General features: G+C 36.1%; 1 protein-coding gene across 2 annotated transcripts in view; it reads right to left on the bottom strand.

Annotated features, from left to right (window-relative positions):
• Window positions 1-19366, bottom strand: part of LOC306850595 (protein TALPID3-like) — a 115561-nt gene that overhangs the window by 46462 nt on the left and 49733 nt on the right. For both annotated transcript variants that reach the window (XM_079386302.1, XM_079386303.1), the window contains exons 14-17: window positions 12435-12507; window positions 11818-12063; window positions 9151-9325; window positions 8745-8918 (exon numbers count right to left, since the gene is read on the bottom strand). In XM_079386302.1, coding sequence (XP_079242428.1) covers window positions 8745-8918; window positions 9151-9325; window positions 11818-12063; window positions 12435-12507 — 668 coding nt within the window. The remainder of the gene's footprint in view (window positions 1-8744; window positions 8919-9150; window positions 9326-11817; window positions 12064-12434; window positions 12508-19366) is intronic.

Below are 19366 nucleotides of genomic sequence, written 5' to 3'. Positions count from 1 at the left end.
TATCCGAAAGGTTACAGGCTCTATGGCAACCCACATTTGTATTGCATTATGAACTGTGTTTCAGAAAGTAATGACATGTGAAATTGAATTTGCATAGCTTGAAGTGGTCTTGTACATTACAGTTTTGTGTTTCGAAAAGACTGAACTCTAGTAGAAAACTAGTAGAGAGTAGTAGTAGTACTACTACTCTAGTAGTAGAGAACTCCCATTTGAACAGCCTGTTCACACCACAAACAATAACTATAAAGAGAACAATAATGATAATTACATTAGTGTCCACACCAACACACAATACCGGTCTGTTTATTAAGTGTGTTTTTATTTATTTATTAGGTGGGTAAGTTGTTTTTATTGTTCATCTGCTGGAAAAAAAACACTCTGAAATTGATTCTATGTTCTTATCATAATACCTGTGATGTAGAGTTTCTTATGCTGACAGAATTAGAATAATAATTAATACTTTATAGTAATTGTTATAGTTATCATCCTTGTTGAGAATGGGCCTTAAATCTTCACAATATTCTGAATAGTCTAAACCTTTAAAAATTTATTATTTAGTTAAAAATATATTTGTTTATTGTTAATTTATTTAAAGCTGCAGTCCGTAAGTTTTGCCTCTTTGTCAACATCTCTGTTTGAAACCTGCTATTGCAGTCATTTGCGAATTATCTTCTTTACGTGGGTTGTGCATCGGCACAGATCCTCAGCGCTTATAAATCTAATGTTTTGAGATGTATGTGTGGCTATCAGTCACTGCAACGGTGTGGATACTGTACTTAGGAATAACAGACTCTACATCTTGGAAGTATGACCCAAATAAGAAATTTCACTGGATATTGTCATCTGAACAAGTAAGTAACATGTCTGCCACATTTGTTCTGACCAACTGAGAAAAAAAAGTTTATTTATTCCAGCTGCTGTGAAAAAAAAGGTATTAATGATCCGCCACCTGCAGCAAAGACGAATGGTGGCATGCTTGTATTTTCCGCAAAAACCTACCAGTACCACTCAAATTAGAAAACATTATTACAAGCTTACCGTTGTGAATTGGGCTAAGGTAAAGAGATAGTTTTGAACACTGTCTGGTTTTGTACTTGCCCAAAAATTTTGGACTGCAGCTATAAATTAAACAGCATTTATTTTTGTTTTAAAATTAAATGAATTATTATTATATATTTGGGCCTGATCATTCACTCTGGGCTTACCTACAGAGACGCATGGAAGAGTGATTGATCTGAGACTGTAACCAAAGAGTTATAAATTCTCTTAAAACATGCATTTACATTGCTTTATGAAATGCATTTCAGAAAGTACCGGCATCAATTTGCATTGCCTGAAGTGCTCTTATGCATTACCGTTTTGTACTTTGGATAAAATGATCTACTAAACGATGGCTTATTTACTTACCTAAACACTCAAAAAAGGAAAAAAGTCACCTTTTTATTCAGGCATTGGGAATACGTGATCATGTCTGCAGAGTGAAACATTACCAGAACAACTAGAGGCGACGTTAAACAAAATCTCCATCCCCCTCTTTTCCACAGAATGCGTGAGTGCACTAGGAATACACTCCGGCAGCCTAAACGCTCATCTGCCAAACCCCTAACGTCTGCACATCCATCGCCCTGATGCAGCGCAGATAACATCAACACACTGTTTACAGGCAAGGGCATAACGCGACCCCAATACTCACGCAAGAGGGATATTAAAGACAGACACACTCCTGCAGATGGAGCCCACACGCACACACACCTACTCATTACTCCATCTCTCAACACACCGCAGAGCGATTGCAAAGGACATCCACGGTACTTTAAAGTGCCGTGTCAGCCCAAAACACATTTGCACACATCTGGCCGAGCGAGAAGCCAACATGATTGGCATCTGTTCTGCAAAGGGACCGCGAGAGAAACAGGTTCAGCCAGAGTGTGCTAGCATGGGTTTGTGTCATCCTCGTTTGCAGGAAGGCAGGTTATAGACGCACATGCCCCATTACATAGAGATGTGAGTCTGGCCTCGGCACATTAACGGCGAACGAGGAGGCTGGCATTAGCATAAATCTGCTGCGAGCGCCGCAATCTGTTTTTCCCAGCCTTCCATGCAAAGCAGGGGAAACATAAGCTTTACGATTTCCATAATTTGGCTGAAGGGCATCCAAACAGTGGCTCAGGAGCAAGAAGCACTGACTCATCTGGAATGCACAAATACTTCTGATAGCAAACATGTGGGTTCTGCTGAAGGAAAGCTTGAAAGGAGGCGTTTGTATTCTAGAACCTCAAGAGAGTGTACGCTCTGAAATGCGAAACCAGATCGGACTGATTAGCACAATGATGGACAGTAAGAGATGCTATTACGGGCTATTCGCAAACCAGAGAAGCCGCAAGGCGTGCAAGGAAACAAAGAGCCGAATGAAGGGACAGAATTCACAGCCCCCAAAATTCTTGGGAATACGTCCAAGAACATGTAAATCACTGACTTTACTGGACCCGAGGACACTGCAGCAGGAGACCTAGGAAAGAAGATGGAGAGAGCGATGATGAGATGATTAAAATGAAATAAATGCACATAAATATGTGTGCACACACCCCGCTTCTGCAACCACATGCAATTTAAGGCAACAAATGAAGTCACGTCTTCACCGCTGGGGATACCACCAGAGCAATTTCGTCTACAATCAATAAAGTATAGGAATTCACCTCAGAGACAGCGAGCTGTGGTGAGCATGAGCTATCAAAGCATCTCGGCCATGCAAGAGCAGCAATCAGTGTGTGAATTACAAGTCTTCACAAGGATTCTTTCTTTATCAATAATACAACTGAAAAATGGCAGTTCATTATACAGTCATGCAGAATTCAGAACTGAATTGAGAATTAATTGCAATTCAAATTTGAATGTAAGGAAGGGGAATTAAATGATGGATGGATGGATGGACAGACAGAAATACAGGATGATAGAACAGTAGATTGAACGATAGATCGAATGAACGATAGATAGATTGATAGAACAATAGGTAGATAGAACGGCAGATAGATAGATAGATAGATAGATAGATAGATAGATAGATAGATAGATAGATAGATAGATAGATAGATAGATAGATAGATAGATAGATAGATAGATAGATAGATAGATAGATAGATAGATAGATAGATATAGACGGATGGATGGATGGATGAACAGACATACAGGATGATAGAACAGTAGATTGAATGATAGATAGAATGAACAATAGAATGATAGATAGATTGATAGAACAATAGGTAGATAGAACGGCAGATAGATAGATAGAACGGCAGATAGATAGATAGATAGATAGATAGATAGATAGATAGATAGATAGATAGATAGATAGATAGATAGATAGATAGATAGATAGATAGATAGATAGATGGATAGATGGATAGATGGATAGATAGATGTAGATGAATGGATGGATGTACGGACATACAGAAAGTCAGATGGAAAGACAGATCGATATAATGATAGATGGAATGATAGAAAGCACAATGGATGGGTTGACTGATGAATGGATGGATAGAATGATGGATGGATGGATGGACAGATGGACAGATAGACACAGACACAGACATATACATTGATAAACAGATGGATAGATAGAACAACCCTGTTATTATTTAAAGAAAGGAAAAGTATCATAAGAACTCCTGAGTTTGACTGGAAATGGGGATGCTGCTGTAAACTGTATAAACTCTGGTTTCCCTTGATCGCTGCTGTGTTGATTCGACTGCCACATTCTACTCTCTGTAGCAGAACTTGCTAAACAGATTTGCGGAGAGCTCGCCTGCTGTTGTTCGCGTGTAACTGAGACTCGGGGGCCGTCTGTGGATGAGCCGCACCGAACATCTGCAGCAGATGAAAGGCTCTCACCATTCCCATGGGGCGCACCGCAATTCCCACTGTCGTCCCCAGAGAGTCACGGAAGAGAGGGAAATTAGGCCAGCTCTAATCTACAGCCCTCCAGAGACCCAGTCTGAGCCTTGGCGAGTCAATCCAATCCAGGCTGGGCCGGTCTGGACTCTCTCCTTCACAGATACAAATACAGAAGTGGCTGGGAAGTTTTTAATGAGAGTCTGAAACTTTCCGCTTGGGATTCATTCACACATTCAGTGTGAAGGGAAATAGGACAGCCACGAGGATGACACTGGTGGACGATTTAGATGCCTTGGGAATCGCCTCGACTGGTAAAAGATGTGCTTTTAGTCGATGTGGGGTATTAAAGAAGTTATCAAGAGATCCTTCACTTTCATTAGATGAAAGTTAGACGGGTCTGATAGCCGTGATTTTGCACTTTACTTTGCACTTGCACTTTGAACTCACTTTGCACTTTAAATTTAGGCCAATAAAAACCATCCCTGCTGAGAAGACCAGATTAGACCGGCATCGCTCAATAATAAGGATGGCCAGACGGTCAGTGCGAGACTTTTCAGCCAGTCTGGTCAAATTTTAATGATGTGATCATGCATGTGTGGTTTTATGTCTTCCAAACATAAACGTGGTTTTCTCTGATGTTGTGAAAATTATTATTGCCGTTATTATGATTATTTAAAAAAAACAAATTGTGGTAATTCTGTTGAATTCAGCTGATGTAAATATGTCGAGGTAATGCTACAATAAAGCAAGAAAAGACTTGGAAGAAAACTACGCTTAATTATAAATTCTACCCTTTTTTTAAATTGTTAGAAGACTTGTTATAAATGTTAAAAAAAAGTCATCACTTTAATCTTGTATGTCATAAAATTTCTTCAGAGTATGTCACCTTAAGAGGATCCTAAAACTGTTAAATGTAAACATGTAAGCATGTTTTAAAAACTGCAAAAATAGAAAGAAAAAAAAAAAAAGTCGCCGACGCCCCAAAATATTTGGCATGCTAAATATCTGGAGCTGTCGGCGATTCGCAATCATGCTGTGTGCAATGATTTCTGACTGAAAACTACATCGGTGATGACCTTCAGCCAATGAGAGACAAAGATACAGGGCAGAGGGAAGTTCGGGGAGGAGTTATAGACCAGAATATGAGTATTTTAATAGATATATGTACAATTATATCATACAGAAACAAGCACAAACATTTACTTGACCAGCCGCAACATCAGCATTACTGCAAAATTATTATTTACCTCTCTTTGCAGAACACACAATCCCTGTTCCCTGCATAATCTGTTTTTCTTTTTGTAGCTAGAAATTAGCGCACAGACAATTTGCGGGCTATATTTTTTTAATACTTCCAGTCTCGCTCGAGAACTCCGGTCTGACGCACGCGGGCGTATTTCCTTGTCACTTCTCGCGTGTGTATTGTTGTGAAACATAGTTTGCGGATCAGACAGAGTTGTCGGCGATTCTTCCTATTGTGAAATCGTGCAATATGAAACCCCCTGTCGCCGATCCAACATGCAATGTGAAAACCCCAGATAGTCATGCAGTGTGAAAACAACGCCGATCAGACTAGTTTGAAAATCATGCAGTGTGAACTCGGCATAAGAACGATAACTATAAAGATATAGTTCATCAGCTGGAAAAAATCATTCTGAAAGTGATTCCAACAATATCGTTTCTCTGTACCTTTATCGTTATAGCTGTGCAGTGGATTCTGCTATTCTTTAATACTGAGAACCATTTTTACAACTTTTTTATTGTTATCTTTATAGTTATCGTCCTCGGTGTGAACGAGCTTTAAGGGCCCACACTTCTCGTCACAGGAATATTTCTGCAATAGTTTTCTGTTTCAGACACATGCATTAACATCCGTGTTACATAAAACAAAAATAAGAGCTAATGTTTAATGCTAAAATTTTAGCTACATTAGCATTGTAGCTGCAGTTATTCCTTACAAAAGAAATCCAATAATGCGTCTAGCAGTGAAAGGAACTTCAATATGACCATGAAGGGAGTTCAGTGTCTACGACGGCAATCAGGGCCACTGCATTGCAGATGTGATTAGCGAGCCTTTGTTCACTCTAGCATAGCTCAGATCAGAGGTCAGTCCAGCATACGGGCAACCGCCCACAAAAAGCCCACCTGCCATTTCAAACATTACTAGGCCACTTTCTGCCAATTCGTTTCATTCTCAATACCCTCAGCTACAATTTTGGAAACATTTGAATACTGTAAACAGCTTTAGCAGAGCAAAGGTGCTTCGTCATTGCCATTTTTTGTGCAATACCTTTAATTACCTCTTTAGTCCATTGCAGAAAATAACGACAGCAATTCAGCTGTTACCAAACTAATGGATCGTTTCGGCGCCAGGAGGTCGTAATCCTCAAAAGGAAGGGGGGACGGGATAAAAGAAACTAATCAACTCATAATATGAACGCTTTCAAAATGTTTTCAATTGGCTATTTGCAATTACTGCCCTAAAAAGTGCCCTCGTAAAGCATGACGGTGTTTTCATACATATGGCTGTTCGGGCTAATAAACAGAATTACCTCCAACCGCACAAGGTCAGACCTGAGATGAAGCTTGCCGTGATTGGAAGTGGGAATATGAGAGCGTAATAGAAAGGCATTAATGTCCCTGACAGTGAAGTGATTAAACGAGAGCGGCATAGGAAGGCTTTTTAACGAGTGGAGAGGCAGCCGTAATTAAGAGCTAAACTCACACCGCTGAAATGTCTGTCTAATTAAGTCCATTCTTTAATGCTGCCGTGTGCTCGGAGCCAGCCGGAGGAGAGACGCTTTATGACTGCAGCATGTGGAGGCTGTCGCAACCATTCATGCCGCGTCGGACGTCTTTGTTTTAGAATGGTCGGAGGTTTAAGGGACACCGAACAGCAAACACTGCGTCATCGGTTCTGTGCGTATTTGTTGCAATCAAAAGACAGGAATGCATCTCAAATCCTATGACGTATATAGTTTTTAGGCATCATAAACATAATCCTGATGCAAATTCTGTCTCAAATAATTTCACTCACATGGTTACAAACACAACAAATCTCCCAATGTAATCAAAACAATTAGGTCAGCAGAGTTGCACAATTATTTGAAATAAAACTAAAATTGTGATCAGGCTTAGTGCGATTATCAAAAGACAAAGGCTGCGATTTAATTAAATAAATAATATGAGCTGCATGCTTCAGAGTGAATCTCTGCAACTGCTCTGAGTTTGGGTCACTTTAACGTCAAACACAACATGCACCATGTTCCCAAACTTGTAATGAGTACCGTTTACCAACAAAAGAGAGGCTTTAAGGGCTCCCTGTGTTTTTTGTCAAAATAAATGTTCAAAGGTTTAACGTTTGAAATGAAGAAATTAAGACAGCCATAAATATTAGTTTTGTAATTTTACAGTTGTAATGTAATATAAAATATTGTTGGCTTTTTTTTTCTTAAAGGGATCATCGGATGCCCATTTTCCACAAGTTGATATGATTCTTTAGGGTCTTAATGAAAAGTCTATAACATACTTTGGTTAAAATTTCTCAATGGTAGTGTAAAAAACACATTTTTTACCCTATCAAATTCAGCTTTGTTTTCAGCGAGCTGTTTTTTAGTCCATGTTGCTTTAAATGCTAATGACTCTGCTGACCCCGCCCCTCTCTTCTGTAGGGTGAGGAGCAGACTGTAAATTTCAGCCACGAAACTTGCTAACTAGCACATTATTAGGAAAGGCGATTTGCAAAGATTCATAAAAAACCCTTATACTCACTTATTCTGTAGATGAAGCTGGATCACAAATGATTTGCGCAAACATAGACTCATTTAGGCAGATCGGGGATCATAACATTCCCTTTAAAACTAAAGTAACGTTAATCCTCTGCGTCTTCAGCGGCTCAGATGTCGGGAGTAAATGACACCGCTATATTCATTATTACGTCCAACAACAAAACACCTCAATCGCTTAATCAGAGACATCTTGTCTTCCCCTGCACCGGAGTCGACACAATGGCAGACAGCTCTCAGCTCACTCAGGGCGGGTCTAAGGTAAGACGGCCTTGTCAATCAACTAACGTGGGAGCGGCCTGTGCAGAACTACGTCATCGTGACAGGAATCTCAGAATAGCCTGATTTGAGAAAGGGGGCTTTAAAATAGGAATTTAAGAAAAAAACACGAGGTGGATTTTTATCATTATAGGGTGGATGTGTACACACACTTCAACACACATGCATTTCACGAGTTCACACTTACATACATTTAGCACGAGTTACGTAATGCGTATTTGGCGTGCTGTCCTGGGGAAGGGCTCTGAGCTTGGGAATGGCCCGAACCCAGAGTATCCCCCCGTGGTATGGTGAGGAATTAGTGATATTGGTGGAGAAGGGGTGGTGGAGGGATGCTGATAGACCATCAAATGAGTGGAGGTATGTCAGCTGTATTTATGTCCGTGAGTTGATTGACTTGATTACGTACCACTTGTGTTTAATTAGGCTAAGTATCTGACATGCTCCTCCCGAACTTTGTTAATAAAACATCATTTATGTTCAAACAACTTGTAAAGTGAATTTTGCATCAGATGACCCCTTTAAATACTTTTTTATATATTTGTAGATATACTTAAATATCTTTATATTTTACATAATATTAATAGTGGTTATTATTAATATTATTGTTAGTAGTAGTAGTACATAGCCATATTGACATATAATCCCCAAATTTTGGTTTTATAAACACAGCAAACCTGCATTTTAAATCACATTTATAATTTTTATCAGAAAAAATTTAATTAGATTTTTCCCCCCAAATCACACAGGCCAAGCAGTGAATGATTTCTACGCATAATGGTGGCTTACCTAAAGGTATGGCCATGGGAATGAGGTAACCTCGCACTGGAGAACCAGGCTGCTGCTGTTGGGCAGGATCACTGGGGCTGAACAGGAAATGGGGCTCAGAGACTGAAGACTGCAGGGCAGGAACATCACCAACAAACTGGCTAGTTTGGGTTTTAGATGACTTCATCCTCACCCCTATATGAGAGAATGAAAAGGGAGGAACAAATAACATTCAAGAACTTGGACAGAAAAAAACTAAATTAAGGGTGACCATGATTCTTTTTCATATTGTTTTTTAAGAATATTTTGCAAGTTGCTAAAGTACAGCCAAACAAATTTGCCTATTAAAAATATATCCCTATAATGTAACAAAACATAAAAGAAGAAGAATGACTTAGCCAATTGTACTTTAAGACCTTCACCTCACCTTTGACAGTCTCTACTACTTTAGGTCGTTGCGGTTTGGATTTCGGCGTGGGGGAGCTGAACCGAAGATAAGGGCTTTTTTTAAGCGTTCGTCGATGACCATCGTAAAGCGCTTTTCCATACAGCCTGGCCAGATACCCCTGATCATCCTGAGATTTTAGCACAACCGGCTGAGCCTGAAAGAAAAATATACACTAGGTCAACAAACTGTGTAACAAGTTTTATAATAGCAAACATTGCATTTCATACTGTAAAACTCTTATTTGTATGGTAAACATGGCACATTATATTATGATACAGTACACTCACATCTATAGTAAACATGGTGAACTATGGTAAGCCACTTATTTTCACCAAAGCTGCATTTATTTGAATAAAACTACAGTAAAAACAGAAACATTGTAAAATTTGATTACAGTTTAAAATAACCGTTTTCTATTTGACTTTATTTTTAAAGTGTAAATTATCCTGTAATGCAAAGCTGAATTTTCAACAGGTTTTACTAATATTTTTTGAAACCAAGATTCAGGATTATTTTAATTGATTTAATCATTTAATTTTATTTGAATAGAAAGTTCAAACGAACAGCGTTTATTTGAAATAAAAACATTTTGCAGCATTAGAAATGTCTTTAATGCCATTTTTGATCAACATACTGTGCCCTTGCTGAATAAAAGTTTCTTTCAAAAAAAAAAAAAAAGGTAAACATGGTAAACTATGATGTGCTATAATGCACTTATATATATATATGGTGAATATGGTATACTAATACTATAATACACTCATTTCTATGGTAAACATGGTACATTATAGTTCTATACACTGATATGTATATGTATTAAAAAAACACTCATATCTACAGCAAGCATGACACAATATACTAAATATATAGATATCTAAAGACTACACGCTGAAAGACTGATCAGAATGTGTTTAAAAAGTAGAAAATGATAACATTGCTAATGTAAAGTGAGACAAGTGATTTCATTTAGTTTCATCTAAAACTCATGGCAACCCCAGAGTGTCTCCAGCTTAATAACGCTCAACCTTTTATAACCGTGTGCTCTGTTGTCTGGATTGACTGCACCTTTACCGAAAGCAGCAATTAAATGCCTGAACAGCTTCCACACATAGTAACCTTCAGATAACCACTGGATGTGTTGCTAGGTTAAGAATCGTCCACACAGACACCGGGCAACATGGACGGCCATTAACAGGACCAGGCTTGTGCAAAACACAGATAAGACAGGCCTGCCTCTCGTCTTCTCGCTCTTTATTTTTAGCAAATTAGTGTCGGGGCAGCATATGGGTGCTCAAAGCAGCTCATTTAGAGAAAATGCCACTGAGACACAGAGAAGTATTGAGCTACAGTGTTTACATCCAGATGGGCCATTTTGGGAGTGTTGTGAGCTTGTCAGGTCACGGTGATAAGTAAACAACACATACAGGAATAAACACTGCAAACAAACAGGTTAGCAGATCCTACAGTTCATTATCAGTTTCAACAGAACAGACAGATGATTTGGACCACAGCCAAATAGCCAATTATAAAGCTCTAGTGTCATATAATCATAATCTACTGCCAACATAGGCAGCATCCAAACCAAAATGAAGCCTCGAACAGTAAGCCTGGCTTTTCATTTTTAATGACAAGAACCCCACAACATACTGATTTCAGAGAATCTTATATATTTATTCTCATTTCATTTATTTATTTATTTTTTAATGGTGTCAGCAAATAATGCCTGACTGTCGTAAAACTGAAAGACATTCAATAAATCAGAATTAGATTTAATAATAAATATGGTTAAAGCTAAGTAGTGATTTTGACAATCTGGTTTATTTTTGATATTTTTGGTTGATAGAAAAAGTTTTGAATGGCTGATAAATTATAATAATATTGATAATATTAATAATAATTCTATCTATCTATCTATCTATCTATCTATCTATCTATCTATCTATCTATCTATCTATCTATCTATCTATCTATCTATCTATCTATCTATCTATCTATCTATCCATCCATCCATCCATCCATCCATCCATCCATCCATCCATCCATCCATCCATCCATCCATCCATCCATCCATCTATCCATCCATCCATCCATCCATCCATCCATCCATGTATACACACTCACACACACACACAGTATATATTTCTAATAAGTAATAAGTATTTGTTTCTACCCATTATTAGAGAGATATGTATAAACCAAAAGAAAAAGAGTTTCAATAAAAATTTTTCCAATTAATATTGTTCCTAAAAATATATTTTGTATAATTCTTTTCTTTCTAACTTTCCATAGACACCCTAAAACCCTCATGAGCAATATTTTTAAAGATGGTTTGTCGAGTTAAAAACATTAATTATTATTAATATTATTTTTTTAAATGTCTCGAGATCTTTTCCATCAGCGCCGTAGCTGGATACTACTGTGTGGCGTCTACCATTTTTAAAAGCAAAAACACGTTCTGTGTGAACGGCTCTCTTCGAATTTGACCGAAATGAGGTATCTTATTTCACAGCCTCCAATCTGGAATAGTCAGGAGTATGATGTCTAGGTAGGCAGCTCATTAGGCATTGCAACAGATCATCAGAGGAGTTTGGTTACTGGGAACACATTTGGCACTGCATTAGATAACACTGATATAATCCAGCTCACCGACTCTCGCTTCCCTTCAGGTCTGGTTCTGTGTGCCAGTGTGTTTTCTGCTTGTGCTCTAACTGAGCCTCTCAGAGAGGTGTTCTTGTCTGCCGCGGAGGTTTCACCTCCCCCTCTTCCTTTTCCTCCCCCTCTCGGACCAGCCACACGTCCGCTCCTGCTCCCCTGGCCCTGCTGCACCACTTTAGAGACTGCAGCATCGCTCCTCTCCACAATCCTCTCAGAGCTCTCCCTCGCCAACTCATCCTGCCAAGACAAAGAGAAGGAGAAAGAGACAGAGGACCTTGTAGTCACAAACACTTGAATGTGTGCTCAATAGATTGTGCACTGTAATATAAACTTAAAAAATGCTAAAAATTTTGATGTGCTGTGTTGTGAGTTTTTGTCCGATTTATTGTCTGCCAGGTAAATAATCATACACGTGATTACTTGGAAAAGCAATAGCAGACCTCTGCTCAATGCCAAGCATTATCAAAGGCAAAAAGCACTAATGATTATTCAAATATTTTCTCTTTTAAACAGTATTTCGGAGAACAAAGAACAGTGGCAGATTGTGCAGAAACACCAGATTGCATTTGAAGGCAGAAAGAGAGACTAAATCTTTCAGTTCAACTCACCTGAATCTCCTTGCTGAGTGTATTGATCCAGGCATCAACTGTCTTCTTTATCCTCAGCTCTTCATGGACATCTCTACAGGACAAGACACATGACAGGCCGTCAACGACTTCAAAGACATGACAGAAAAAAACAATTCATCTACAAACTCGAGCAACAGAGCTACTTTTCCTGATGGTAAACCTTGTTGTGTTGCTCTAGGCACGGTTCAGGGTCAATTTTCAGCTACTTTTAGAGATGAATTTACCCCGAGCTGTGAATTTCATTTAGTACACAAACACGAATCTTCAATCATGAATTGCTCAATAAAGCCAAGCTAAATTAAGAGAATTTAAATGGATTGAATGTGTGCAGTGCATGAAATGGAGATTTATATAATTTTTTTAAAGAGATATAATACTTTTATTTAACAAGGATGCATTAATATGATCAAAAGTGACAGTTAAAATATTTGTAATGCTACAAAACATTTGTATTTCAAATAAATGCTGTTCTTTTGAACTTTTTTATTATTTATAAAAATCCTGAAAAATATACGTAACATGGATTTCAATGTTCTTAACATAGATAATAATAATGAATGCTTCTTAAGCAGCAAATCAGCATATTAGAATGATTTCTGAAGGATCATGTGAAACTGAAGACTGGTGTAATGATGCTGAAAATTCAGCTTTGCATCACTGAAATTAATTACATTTTAAAATATATTAAAATAGAAAATAGCATAAAATAGAATAATAAAGAATAATATATGAATAGAAAACAGTAATTACTAACATTTCACACTATTACTGTTTTTACAGTAATTTTTAATCAAATAAATGCAGCATTGGTGAAAAGAAGAGACTTCTTTCAAAAATATTAAAAAAATCTACCTGAACTTTTGAATGTTAATGTCAATATTAGGGCTGCACAATATGTATTATTATTGAAGGCAATGCGCTATTTTATCTTATGCATTTTTTATGATGAGCATTAGTTTTAAGAGCCTTACCTTACAGTACATTTTCCTATTTATGCATTGAACTCTTTTTCTAAAAGTACTAAACATCTTTTATATCCAAACTATACATCTTATAGGCTACATGACAAATTTAATTTAAAATATGTGATTTTACTTATTGCAAAACGTATTTTGTTTTAAAAAATTTTTTTTAATTCAGTTAAATTATTTCAGAGATAAATTGATCTCAAAACGTGAACAAAATGTGTGCATCCAATCTTCAACTGTAAGATTGCAGTTAGATTAATCTTCTAAATTAACTAAACGGATTGGAAACCAGATTTGCGCTGCAGTGCATATTTTGGCATAAACGGGGACAAAAACAGTTAGCTTGACTTCTGTGAGCATAGTTTCTTATTTTCATATCCTGAGAACCCCAATCCCAACGAGGGAAGACATCTGCAGGCAGAGCTAATCTAAATGTGGCATACTGCGTTTAAAGACGCAACAGTCTTCCAGCGTTTCTCCACTGCACACATTATGCTAATGCCCTGCTGTCTATTGGCCTGTTAGCCCATCTCTGCATCACTTATTGCACTGTAAAAATCATAGAGATGAGGAGACGAGTGACAATCCCAGCATGCCGTCCAACTGCTGCTTTGAACCGCCGACAGCCCATGTATCTAATGCATGCTTCCCTTTTCCTCTTTTCATCTCTGAATTTCTGCTCAGAGGGTTTATAATTGCTGAAAAAGGAAGTGTGTGCTTATGTGGGTTTGTGTTTAAGGGCACACCCTTAAACACAACGAGTTCATGCTATGCCAAAAAAAAAACCCCGCTGCAATTACACTGAAGGGATGTCATAAGAACCTAAAGGAAATAAAATGCAAGGGTTTCTGAAAGTGACGCTCATGGGGCCAAAAGATGAGAAAACTAGGGATGTGCACTACAGCATATTTCCCTAAAATGCAACACTCTAGGTGGGATGCTCAAAAACAGCGTGACATGATGCCAAAGACATTCATCTAAATGTGTCTGGCGAAAACAACACTGATTTAAATGGGAAGAATTGCAACTTTTCAGAGAGTATTTTGCTGAGCTGCTGAAGCATAGAACACTGTCTGCATGTCAGCATTAATGCACTGAAGCTAATAATCAAATAACAAACTATTTTTAACTATAATTAAAAATATATAAAAAATACAAATAAACACATACAGTACTAATAAAAAACATAATCTAATATAATACATATAATATAAACATAATAATTATCAAGATATTTTTATTAAAATAGATAAAAATATAATTTTTTTGAAAGAATTAAAAATGAGAAAATATTTTTAAAATAATATTCAGATATCGATATATAATATCTATAATAATAATAATTATTATTATTTTCATTTGAAATTAAATTAATATAGATATTAAAAAATAAAAGAAAACACATTTTTAAATGATTTAAAAATGAATAATAACCAAACATTTAAAAACAATTAAATAATAAAAAACATGATACAATAATAATGTTTTAAAAAACATAAGAATAATTGTTATTATTACATATTTTTATTAAAACATATATAACAATATTAAAAATGTTTGTAAAAAAAAAAAAAACTGAAAATAAATTTTAAATAAATATTGGAAAAATAATAATAATTATTATTATAGATATTATTATTAATAATAATAAAACCACCATTTTTTAAAAAAGAAATAAACATTTTAACTAGAAATAAACATTTAATATATATATATATATATATATATATATATATATATATATATATATATATATATATTTATATATATATATATATATATATATATATGTAATTCATTAACAAATAAAAAAACACTATAAAATATTTAAACACTATAGTAAATTGAATAAAAAGATTAGACAAATAATAATAATAATAACAATAACAACTGCTAATGTAGTCAGATTCACTAACTGACTAGACGGTTTATGGATGATCCATCCCTACCATTGATTAATGAAAATTCAAAGTGTCATTGCTTTTTCCACAACATCAAAACCTACTCTTTTTGTATAATTGCGATTAGGAAGAGCGTTTGGATTGTGGGTGGATAGATATTACACACAGTGCAGCATAAAGGGAGGCCTCCCAATGGAGCCAGAGGCCAGAGCCTGGAAGAGATGCTGATGGGAGAACGTGGCAGAGCGGTGCAGATTCTGAGCCTGGGCTGAAACCTACAACAGCTGGCCATGGAAAAAAAAAAAACACAAAGAGAATGAAGCTCTGCTGATCCTTACCCAATATCCAATGGACCCTGTCCACAAACACACACACAAAGAGTTAGCCACAGAAAAACAGAGGACACAAGGACTCACTGATCCACGGACACACACAGCTGCCCGCAAAATCTCACAAGCCGCTCTCGACACAAGCAGGCTCTCAGATGAAGGCCCTGGCTGCCCATAAAAGCCCTGTCACAGTGCGACGCCTGCCGTGTGTCTGCCGTGTGATGGATTTGCCTAATCAGATGATGCTTGAAGACACTTGTGATTCCAAATGGAGCACAATTGATTTGAGCGGCGAGAATGACCTTCAATTAACCTCTTTTGACTACCCGCTTTTTCTTCACCGTTCTTCAACTGAGCCCCTTTAAACTCCTTATTATCCAGTAAATTTGGGCTTCCCGGGAGGGGAAAAAAGTGGAAAATGAGCCGTAAAGACTATTTAGCACCTCGCTTTATTCACATTTCCTCTGCAAAACTGAGAAATTCATGAGAGATCAGGAGAGAACGAAATGAGCGCATGTAAAAACTCTTGGAGGCTCTAGAAAGAGATGAAAGAAGCCTCAATCACTGCTGATGGGCAAATATCAGAATTATGAGTGTACCGTATAGAGTTGAAATAGTTTTATTTAAAAGCTGGTTTGCTACAAATTTATGCTCACGAAAATTACAGATAAAATATTTACAACTGGAATTCAAATATCTAAATACATAAAATCTATGAACAATTATTCATAAAAATAAAAAAAAAAGTTAAATATTGTCTATCTATCTATCTATCTATCTATCTATCTATCTATCTATCTATCTATCTATCTATCTATCTATCTATCTATCTCTATGAAAATATATAATTTTAATAGAGATATTTTCATTAAGAATAAATAAGACTATAAAGCAATTTTTAATCAGGCACCAAATACAAATTTGTTTGCATATGTATGCATTTTTTTATGGTGAACTTGAGGGTTCAGAATTTTTTTTTTTAAGAAATTAATATTTTTATTCAGCAAAGACACATTAATTTAATTAAAATTTCTTCAAAAAAAAAGTTTTCTATTTCAAATAAATGATGTGACCTTTTGATCTTTCTACTCAATCTAAAACAAAATGCATCCCAATTTCCACAAAAAATTAAGCAGACAACTGTTTTCGATATTTATAATAATAATAATAAATGTTTCTTGAGCAGCAAATCGTGAATCATAATAACATCACAATATTAGAGTATTTACTGTATTTTTAAATCAAATAAATGCAGCCTTCGTGAGCATAAGAGACTTCTTTCAAAACCATTTAAAGCTTTTACAGAACTGTTTGCATGTGCAGTAAATTTGCACATTCTTAGCACAGATGACACACTGACACAAACACATAAAACCACTGGTACTATATTGCTCAAGTACAGTAAGATCAAAAGCAAGTAAAAACAGAAGCGAAACGATTTCAAAGCTGAGAAATACTCGACACAATATCAGGAGTATAACTGTCTAGAAATCAGTGACTTCGGCAGACATCAAACCCAAACACTTGGTCCCTGATGAACGATAAAAGCACATAATCTCTGAGGTTAATAACGGATGTAATTCTCAGGGTAATTACCAGAATCATCAAGAGCTCTTTGAGGAGCAGTTGACACAACTACCAATTACATAACTCGATAATAAGACCGTCTTTTCACTTGAAAGTTATGATGTAAGTCGACGGGAAACTTGAACATAATACAGGTCGAACTCCAAGCCTCAGCTACTGACGGAAAGAAACCGTAACTATTATGAGCGGAGACGGCAGGAAACATCAAGAAAGTCAGTTCTAAGCAGCGAGAGGAGTGATAAATCTCACTACTGACTCCGAAAGCCAAAGTCTCCGCCATCTGTTGAATTATGCAACAGCCTTCATGAGTTTTCATTTTCAGTACATGGGATAATTACAATTACAAAGTCATTGAAACTCAAACTGAGAAAATATTGCCTTTACCCAAGTGTGAGGTGTAACTTTTTCAGAGGGGGGCCGTGGCGCATAATGAAGGAGAACAAAAAAAGATCTGAAAGTTTGCAAATGCCCTCATTAATATTTCACCGCGATGGATGGCGGGAATAAAATCGAACTTCAGACTCGTTTTGCAGTGTCACTTCCTCAAATGAATGAATCCATCAAGCCCTGCACATAAAGCACGACGTGAAGAGCTCTCTCGCTGCGGCGCGGGCGAAACCGGTGAACGGCGGAGAGCAGAACAGCATCTGGCACCTCAATCCCTGCGACCTTTCAGCTGAGGAAAAGATCAAAGCCATTAGAGCAGGGAGAGGCAGCAGCATCAATCAGCGCGCTTGTGTTTTCATGCACACGCCGGGCTGATTGCGCCTGCCATTTTGGAGACAATTAACATTGAGGCTGACATTTTGGTTGAGGAGCTTGGATACTGAGACGGGTTTGAGAGGTGCCGGAGGGGGACAAAAAAGCAGACCCCACCGGTGCGTGGCTGCGGTGAAGCTTTCAGCTTAAAACAAAAGCACAGTGTCAACAAAACAAACAGGACAAAATAATTTCATGTAAATAGAGAACACATTTGACAATCGGTGTTATGTATTTAATATTTAAAAGGATATTATAAAACTGATTAGATTTATATATGATACTGTTGATGTGTAAGATGATATTTGGTCATTTATCAGCCATATCAAATTATATCAATATATTCAAATTATTTCATAGAAAAACTATGCCTCCAAATTAACAGAAGCGGTGGCTTTCCCCTCTCAGTTCTAAAATATAAAATATATCATCAACTACAACAAAAATTCCCATTATTATTATTTGCAAATGAGATGCAAACATGCTAAAAAATAGTGCTGTGTAACGATTAATCGCATTCAAAATAAAAGTTTTTGTTTACATAATATATGCGTGTACTGTGTATATTTATTATGTATATATATATATATAAATACACGCACATGCATGCATATATTTAAGAAAATATTATCTTTATATATTCAACATATTTATATAATATAAATTATATGAATATAAATATATATATATATATATATATATATATATAAATACATGTTAATATTTTCTAAACAAATACTGTATGTGCGTGTCTTTATATATACATAATAAATATACACAGTACACACACATATATTATGTCACCAAAAACTTTTATTTTGGAGGCAATTAATTAATCATTGCCCAGCACTACAAAAAATAATTTATTATTATTTTTATTATTACTATTATCATCAACAACCAATGTTGTTATTATAATTAGCACATGAAACAATAAATGCTGAAATGTATTATTGTTGCTGTTGTTATTATTATTATTATTAATTTTGTATTATTAAATTTTTTACAAATCAAATGTTATTATTATTATTAGCTAATTAGAAATCAAATTGGTTATTTTTTTTTAGCAAATTAGCTATCCAAAAATGGCTGAAATTAAATTTGTCGCTATTAAGGATGATTACAATAATAATAATAATAATTATTATTATTATGTTCATCATCATCAATAACAACACTCATTGCTGTTGTTAAAGCAATAGGAGTCACTAATTCAACATTCTACTAAATTTGTTATGATAATTTAATTTGTAAGAATCAAATTTGTACTACATTGGAAAAAAAGGTAAAGCAGAAGCATTTTCACTAGCGGTCTCAGACTTTTGTAGCCCAGTGTGAATCAGTCGACCACTAATTACAATACTGTA

The sequence above is a fragment of the Barbus barbus genome (assembly GCF_936440315.1).
Source record: "Barbus barbus genome assembly, chromosome: 30".
NCBI classification, from domain to species: domain Eukaryota; kingdom Metazoa; phylum Chordata; class Actinopteri; order Cypriniformes; family Cyprinidae; genus Barbus; species Barbus barbus.
Note: the sequence above shows the minus strand (reverse complement) of the source record. Positions and strands in the feature narration are given on the sequence as shown.